The sequence below is a fragment of the Nothoprocta perdicaria genome, unplaced genomic scaffold, assembly GCF_003342845.1.
Source record: "Nothoprocta perdicaria isolate Ctin4 unplaced genomic scaffold, notPer1 scaffold_3, whole genome shotgun sequence".
NCBI lineage: Eukaryota > Metazoa > Chordata > Aves > Tinamiformes > Tinamidae > Nothoprocta > Nothoprocta perdicaria.
Window position 1 is genome coordinate 11,375,788 of NW_020455532.1, and position 8,716 is coordinate 11,384,503.

General features: G+C 41.5%; 1 protein-coding gene across 1 annotated transcript; it reads right to left on the minus strand.

Annotated features, from left to right (window-relative positions):
* Positions 1-353: 353 nt before the first annotated feature.
* LOC112949608 (ER degradation-enhancing alpha-mannosidase-like protein 2) lies at positions 354-8,193 on the minus strand (the record flags this gene model as incomplete). The annotated part of the gene is made up of 8 exons (XM_026042042.1): positions 354-1,297; positions 2,162-2,283; positions 3,518-3,662; positions 4,098-4,222; positions 4,354-4,495; positions 5,987-6,198; positions 6,877-7,002; positions 8,052-8,193. Coding segments are annotated over 8 exons (1,506 nt in total), but the record flags the coding sequence as incomplete, so codon positions are not given.
* Between the last annotated feature and the right edge of the window lie 523 nt (positions 8,194-8,716).

Here is an 8,716-nt window from a genome sequence, read left to right on the forward strand (position 1 = left end):
GACACCATCTTACTAGTGTCCAAATGTACATTAAAAATTGCCCATTTGGAGCTTCTGCTGCTGATTATGACTTTCTTGTGCTTGTTTTAGACTGCTGACCTTTCAGCAGGTTTGAAGTCAGTCATTTTTCTGCCTTAAAAGAAACATTTATTCTTAGTGTCAGTTCTGTGAACACTACTGATTTCTCCCCTTCTATTCACTGCACACACCTGTGGAAAACAGACACTACTCATAAAAATATACACAGTTTTGTATTTGCCAAGTCGACCAAATGCCACCAAGGCTGTATGTCATGAATGAAAAATGTTTTCCTCGACTGATCATAAATCTCTTAGGCTAAACACATGGTCATTTGGAGGCCAGTGGCAACGGTGGAGGATATCCTAGGAGACCTGTAGTCTCAGAAGTGAATCTAGAGCTAACAATTCAGTGGTTTCTCTCTATATGCAGGGAACAGCTAAGATTCAATTTTATGGAGACAAATAAGCTGTGGACTCTGCATAAGGCTGGAAAATTTCAAAACAAACATACAATGAAATGAAGAAGGTGCATCTCCAATTGCTGACTTTTCTTTCTCTTTCTGAACATGTATTTGCTTTTTAGCAAACAACTGGTTTGACATTAGCAACTTATGGTGTTAACAACTCATCATCTGGCTGTCTTATGATCCAGCAGTAGTAGCAGACTAACAAGAGGCTGTTTTAGAGTTCACATTGTGCGGTACGGCTTTTTCCATTATGAACCTATAAAAATATATACCCAGAGTTGGAATCAAGTTGAATAACTTAGGCTGATAAGAATGGAATTAGGTGTTGTCTAGGAAGACTTGTCCCAGGACTGCAAGTTTGGAGTTAAAAGACTGACTAGGACAACTCAGGAGGGAATGTGTTTTCTTCTTAGAGTTTCTTTGCTCTCTGCCACTCTCTGAAGAGGTATCTACAGTGTCTTGTGTGCTTTCCCCTTCACCATGGTCTGAAGCTCTTTTTAAAGAGAATTTCTTGTTTCTCTTCAAGGAGTAAAATTCTCTCATCAAATCTTCTACCTCCCACTGCTCTTCTTTCCGCTTCCTACAGCAATGCAGTGCAGCAGGGTCTATAGGGTGAGCTTCAGTGTTAAAGATGTATCCGCCAGCATTCAAGATGCATTCCCCGTATGGCGTGAGCACCACATCAAAGTCTGACCCGTCGTTGTGAATGAAGTTATCTGGGTCGAACAGCAGATACAAATATTTCACTGTTTCAGCTAAAAAGAAGGATTCCATGCGATTATCCAGTCTGTGATCTCTCAAGTCTTTGATCTGCAAGAGAAGAAATCCAGTGGATTGCACATATCCTGAATTAAGGTGTAAGCAGTTTTGAACTTCGGACCAAAGTAAAACCATCTTGCAGTTCATATAATTTACATGATAGTGACACAACCCATATTTTAAATGATGGTATGCAGACATTTCATCTGGTTCTCAGATGCTTTGAAATGAGCATAGACTAATGATAAGGAACAGGAAACCAGCACTGAGAAGAAATGCATTTCTTACATGGGGTAGCAGTGGAGAGTGAGTAATCTTGCCATGATTTCTCCACCTGAAGTCAAATTCTTTAGCTCTTACCTACTTCCACAATCACAAGGCCTAATTCCCGATATTTATAGGCATTTTTTTCATATAACAGCTTGATAGCATATTGAAAATCTATTATTAGCAGATTTGTGGGAAACCACTTTTGCAGTTCTCGTGTGTTTGATCAGATTTTCAAGGCACAAAGGGAAAAGGGAACTGCAAAACTGACAGCCAGAAAACACCTCCACTTTTAAAAAGCATATGAGCCTTGTTGCCAGCTTAGAATATCTTGTATTTTCTGAAATACTCAAGGCTGGAGAAGCCTCTGATGCTTTCCCATGTTTTGAGTACATCTCGGGAACATCTGCTAATAACAGAATTTGACCCAGTTTTCAGGCCAAGACAAAAGTCACTCCCAGAAACACAGCCAGCATTACCAGATCAGATCTACTGAAACAGAGAAGGTGTTTATTGGAGAAAGAAGTTCAAGTTTCAGCCTACGATACAGATCAACTCAATAGCAAAACAGCATTCAGGCTTTTAAATCAAATTCTCATCAGCCTGACTTGTTTAAAGATGATTTTGTTTTTTAGCAGCCACACTTACTGTTGCAAATCCACAGTCCACCTTGCTGATTTTCTCAATAGACTCCACTGCATCTCTTCCCAGCTCTAGGAGTGTGGGGTCTCGTGTAGCCCGGTACAGGTACATTGCACTCTCAATCAGCTCTGTGAAAATGTAGTTGCAAGCATAAAAATCAAGGCAAAATGCAGCAATTTAAAATATTATTTTAAGATGGTCAGTTAACTGGATTGTTTTGTAATTCTTCTTGCAGGGGAAGTACAGGGATACCTTCTTTTACTCAGAGCTTGCTACAAAGGAAACTCTAACTTGCGTCCATTCGCTCAGATAAGACTGAAAAATAGCCCATAGGAGAAGGGAAGATTAGGGAAAGGATTTTAAACTGTTTAAGAAAAAATAAGAAATAAATAATAAAAAAGGTGCTTCTAAACAGAATCACATAAAAAAGATTCAAACACTGAAATATCATTTTTAAATAGTACTGTAAAGAACTGAAACAGGAGCATCTAATGCACTGCAAAAAATGGCATCTAATGCACTGCAAAAAAATTACTCTACATAGACAACACATACATAATATTTTCCTTACTCACTAAAGGAAGACTTTTTTTGGATGGTATAATACATTTTAAAGATAATGCTGTCGAGAATTTGACAGACGTGTCCAATGCAGATGCCACCTGAACTTTCAAACTGAAAGCAACACAATTTGCACTCATTTGCAAACATAATCAAGTGTGAAATAAATAAAACTGTCAAGAGTTGTGAAGAATGGGGAAAATATCAATCATTACAATCAGACAACATACAACCCTTTCATCTGCTGAACTTCTGTAGTGTTACTAGAAGCAGTTTATCTGAGGAACTTCAGCAGACCTGGAGCAGTCTATCCATACTCACCTTCACTTCCTTCATTTAAATGATACAATCAGTCATATTAATCTATTCCACTGACTTAGATTCTCTAACATAGGATGTGCTGAATTCAAACACTTAAACATATCTATTCTGTGAACTCAATTCATCAACAGGCCCCCTTTATAATAGTAACACTATACTTTGGATCCTTTATATATTATTATTATTATATGTAAGATATATACATTATTATAAGGGGTGTGTGTGATATATATATATAAATAATATATAAAAAAATACCTTGTTATAAGGTAGCCCTGCCTTTTGGGAATGGCAGATATCAAAACGCATGAGTTTGAGCATGGAAACCATGGATAAGATGCAGCAAGAACCAAGTGAAAGCAAAGCCTGGGAAGGACCTTGGTCAACGCATTTGACAACATGACATGTATTGTCCACATTTGAACTTATTAGCAGAACAAAAGCAGAACTCCACATGCTTCTGATTTTATTCCTGCTTACCAGGCCGGAGTGGATATCCCTCCCTCTTCTCCACTGTATAGCCCTGGGGAATGTTGTAGAACTCGGGCAGTCCACCAAACTGCTTCCAAACTGTGTAATAGTTGAGGAAGGTTCGCATGGCATTATCTACATCTCCAATTAGGCTCTGAGAGAGAGGCAGTAATGAGCAAAGCAACTTTCAGCTGGAGACCAAACAGCACAGGAATTGGCTAAATAGCCCTCCCACAGTCAAGGCAAGAGCTGGTGACAGAAATGGGTTGTTTAGCTAGTCTGAACCGCCTAACTACTATTTAGACAGGATACCTTAAGATTAGCTAGGAGTCAAGAAGAACTAGATGTTGCTGGGTCACTTCTGCATGCCTGAAATAATATGAAATCTTTTTGTTGTTTGTTACAGCAAAATCACCCTCCTGTTATGTTTACCAAGAGACTTTTTCTTATAGAATGCAGATGAAATCAACATCTGCTCTTCCACAGCTTAGGCTAATCAGAAGTGAGGGTTATATTTGTGAGCGTGCTAAAGATGAACCCAAGACAGATGAAGAAAATTGCTTTATGTTACTGGTATGACAGCTCCTACCTGTAGACCTGGCCAGTAGGCCTCCAGAGACTGGAAAACAGGCATGGACACTGTTCCTTTGTACATCTGAACCCAGAGGTACCAGTCATCAAACTTTGTGTAGTTTTTGATAGCTTTGTTATATTCTATGAAGAAACACAGAAGAGTGATCCAGTAATCCAGTATCTTACCCTCCTGCAGTTCCAAAGGCAAAAGTTTTTACGGTGTAGTCAAGGGTTATCCTTGGGACCCATTGCACAGAAAATGAACTACTCACCTAGGAACATGGACATCAGCTCCTTGTCCTGCAGGAGAATGGCTCCTTTAACGAGGTATTCAAAGTAGGAGTCCACTCCAGCCCCGATGCCAGCATCCTGAGCTACCCACTTGGCAGTTATCACATCAATGTGGTTACCAACCTGGGAAAAGTTGGGGAAAGAAGAAAGGAAGAGGGAATTAGAGTAAAAACAAAGACTATTTATTAAATATTTAAAAATTAAACAACTCTTAGCCTAGCTTCAGAAGAATAAATTCACATATTCATAACAAATACAATCTTCTTCACTTCGTGAAAATATTTATCAACATCAGAGTAGTACAAAACAGATGTTATGCTTGTAATATAAATGCTACGCTGATGCAGTATTGGGTTTAGGACTCCCACATGCTGCAATTCCACAAGCAGAACTTGGCTGGATTTCTTATCACACTAGAAAGGACAACAGAGAATAGCAATAAAATTTAAATGATTTAAAAATATCATGTGCAGTATCTGGCTTCTATGCTGTAGCACAATGGAAGTGGGAAACAATTTTGCAGAGATTTAGATTTTCACTACAGTTTTTTAAAAATATGCCACACATTTGCTTGTCATAAACTAGCCATATATGAACTGGGCATTTAAACATAAAATGCTTCTGGTGTCCTGCATGAAATAGCAGTGTCAATGGAAAGCACGCACAGTAGTGCCATTTTATTTCAGGTGGGCATCCTCCAAATGTAGCTCACTAATCCAAATGGATTCTGATAGCTGAAAACAAATAAGAAGCCTTACTTAGATTAGGTCAAACTTCAGCATTAAAAACAGTATTTCCCAAAGAAGGGAAAGATGAAAAAAGCAATTTTTGTGACTCGCTGCCTGCCCAGAGGCAACAGATGCATCTGTTGCAGAGCAACCAATAGTACTGCCTGTGGATCATGACTTGAAGAGGAATAAGGGTCAAAACAAAATGCCATTATGCTACTGTAAAAACACATATCTTAAATATTATGCATCTGGTCCTAATGCCCATCTTATAAGAAGACAGAGCAGGACAAAGAGATACAGATACAAAAAAAAAAGGGATATCAAGAACGGTCAGAGGCAAAAGAACTGCTTTTATTTAAACAGATCTTTTACACCTAGGACTCTTTTAAGATTGGAATTAGACCCTGCTGATGGAGACTATAAGAAATAATTATGCCTGGTTTGGTAAAGATGAAGAACAGTTACAAATAAATCTTTGCTGTTTTACATGTGCAACACTTGTCCTTTATATTTGATCAAAAAGCAACTGGAAAAATTAAATGAAGAAAAAAATGATCAGAATATAATGAAGAGAGAGACACCGTTTCTTGCCCTAGGTAGCCCCAGATGTCAAAGCCGCAGCTTTTGGGAATATCCCGTCCTCTTGTTGTATTCTTGTTGGATTCTTTAGGGCACTGTCAGGCCAGGCATTAGACAAACCTTTTATTTAATTTGGTGCAGCTGCTGTTAGAAAAATGGCAATATCCAGTGTAAGGCACTTGTTTCCCACCTACATCTGCCAGTGGACATTTCAATGGCATCACGTTGGACTGTGGCACTAAGCAGAGACATGCATGCTGCAGGGCTTCAGCAGCACCATCAAGGAAGGAACTGCCTCACTCACCAGCCCAATATCTGAACGATTTTTCCACAGTGCCTTCAGGGCCTTCCTGGCAACGTCCTCAAACACTGGATCACCAGTAAGGTGGCTTAAAGTGGCAAATTCCACTATAAATGTGCCGATTCCAGCAGTACAGGTAACTGGGGTCTCGCCAGGGTTTACTCCGTGCAGCAAGTTCACTGTTCCGTAAGGCATCCCAGTTGGGGTCTGAAAAGCTAGAACATGTTTATGGTTCAAACAAGAGTTTTCACCATTTGTGACAGTATTTAAGGCAGCACTGAGCAAATCCATGCTTCATATTTCAGCTGCACATACGGCAGCAAGAGCTGGGCCTGCAGCAATCTCAATAATTGCAAAGAATAAAATGGAAATGTAGCACAATCCAGCAAGGGGAAAGAGAAGAGGTACCACAAATTACACACAAGAGCTACTGGAGAGCTAGTGCAGGTGCCTCATGTCCCCCAGCACAGCATCTCACAGCATCACGGCATGGTGGAGGTTGGAAAGGACCTCTGGAGATCATCTAGTCCAACCCCCCTGCTTTGCTTGCTGCACAAGCCAGGCAATCAAGGAACTAGACACACACCTATTGCCAAAGTACAAACACTGAGCACATAATTCTCATTGCTCAGTACATTGCATGTACTGAACAGTGGAAAAAACATGCTAGCAGCACCTGGCTTTATATTTATTTATATAACAGTCCAACACAAGCAACTAGCACACTAACATGTTCTGCAAGTGTATTTACAACTGGCATCGTGCACTTATACAGTGCTTTCCTGAAACCTGAATTTTCTCTGAGTTCAGGAAATGCAGGACTGCTTTCTGAATTTAATCTCACTGCCATCTTTACCAAGGCCACATGCAACACGGAGCAGGCAAACGCTCACCCGGCAGGAGTTTGCGAGCAGCTTCCTCTGCCATCCTCAGGAGGGGTCCAGCACAGGGCCATCCCACCTCTACTTCGACACCAGCCTTCTTGGACAGCAAGTGAGCAGAGAGGAGACCGCCCACCACTGCAAGGACACAACAAGAAGCCCGTTAAAACATGTAGGAAAAGAATAAAAGCCCAAATTATGGCTTTGTTATCAGCACACAGAGGTTCATGGGGGATAAAGTTAGCTGGCTTGTCTTTGACAACCTAATACAATAAGCCATGGAAAAGTTCAGTTTTTTATCTGTTTGCAAAGGGCAGCTGGATAGATTTCTTTCATTCTAGCATCAAGATTTCTTTCATTCTAGCATCAAGATTTCTTTCATTCTAGCATCAAGATTTCTTTCATTCTAGCATCATCTATGCCCTGCTACCCTGCAGACAGTCAGAGAGTTCATGGCACAACAAACACAGACCTCTAGGAGAGAAAACGTGCTTCATTTCTTCCAGACAGCTTCAAAATACGTTTCTGTAAATTAATGTAGCACATACCTGCTTAAATAGCTAGGAGAAGCACCTAGGAGTCAGGAAACTTGGTGACTGACAAAGGCAGGGAGTTATTAGAGCTCTTCACAGGCTAGTCTACTCTCACATAATGAGTATGAGTTAAGATCCCATACACACAGAAATTACAGCACTGCAGAAATCAGCTTGGCAATATTTGTCAGGAGAAACAAATCCAACTTAACTAACAGGTATATTCCTCGACAGTATCTTTTAGTTAGGCAGAAAACAAAAAAATACAAGTTTCACTTTAAGGCACTAAAACATGCGATTATTAATTGCTATTCCAAAAGAGTACATATAAAAAGAGTCATTTTGATAGACAGCAGTAAATTCCACGTGTACCACCTCATTTCAGTAGAACATTTAGTCCAAAGCTTGAACCCTAGCAACAGAAAAATGAAACTGCCACGTCTTGGTGCTCTTAAGCAGAGGAAGGAAGCAGAAAGGCGACGTGCAAGGAGAAAAGGGAAGCTACGTTTTCCTTTGGGTGTTTTCTTGGTGTGGGCACGTCCTGTCACAGCGCATCAGAAATTCAGCGCGACTTGGCGTGACGTCTGCGTGCGATTCAGGGCCTCGCACGCCAAGGGGCTCCGGCCGAGGCGCCACGGAGAAAACCCACCTCACCTCGAATGTTGGTTTCGAAGACGGACGCGTTGACGTCGATGTCAAAATCGACGCCCTCCTGCAGCACGTTGACGACCCTCTGGAACTCGGAGACGTTTCCCAGGATCTGGAGGGTAACAGAGAGCACGGCTCGGAGTTCACAGGATCACAGAATCCCAGGATGGTTGAGATTGGAAGGGACCCCTAGAGATCACCTAGTCCAACCCCACTGCTATAGCAGGGACACTCAGAGCACAGGGCTGCATCCAGGTGGTTTTGGAAGATCTCCAGAGAAGGAGACTCCACAACCTCCTTGGGCAGCCTGTTCCAGGGCTCTGGCACCCTCACAGTGAAGTTCCACCTCATATGGAGTTCTCAGTCTTCTCCTGATGGCACAAAGAGACAATAGCCTCGGCGTAGAGGGGAATTATTGTTTTGTTTTACGGATTTATGAAAAGATATTGGTAGAACAGAGCGGAAAGAGCTCCGTATGGGACCCCTCTTGGGTGCAAGAGGGACCGACGGCCACCCCGCAAACACCGTCTGTCCCTGGGGAGGAAGGAGGGGAAGGAAGGTGGGGAGGACGGTGGGGGAGAAGGAAGGAGGGGAGGAAGGGAAGGAAGGAGGGGAGGAAGGGAAGGAAGGAGGGGAGGAAGGGAAGGAAGGGAAGGAAGGAGGAAGGAAGG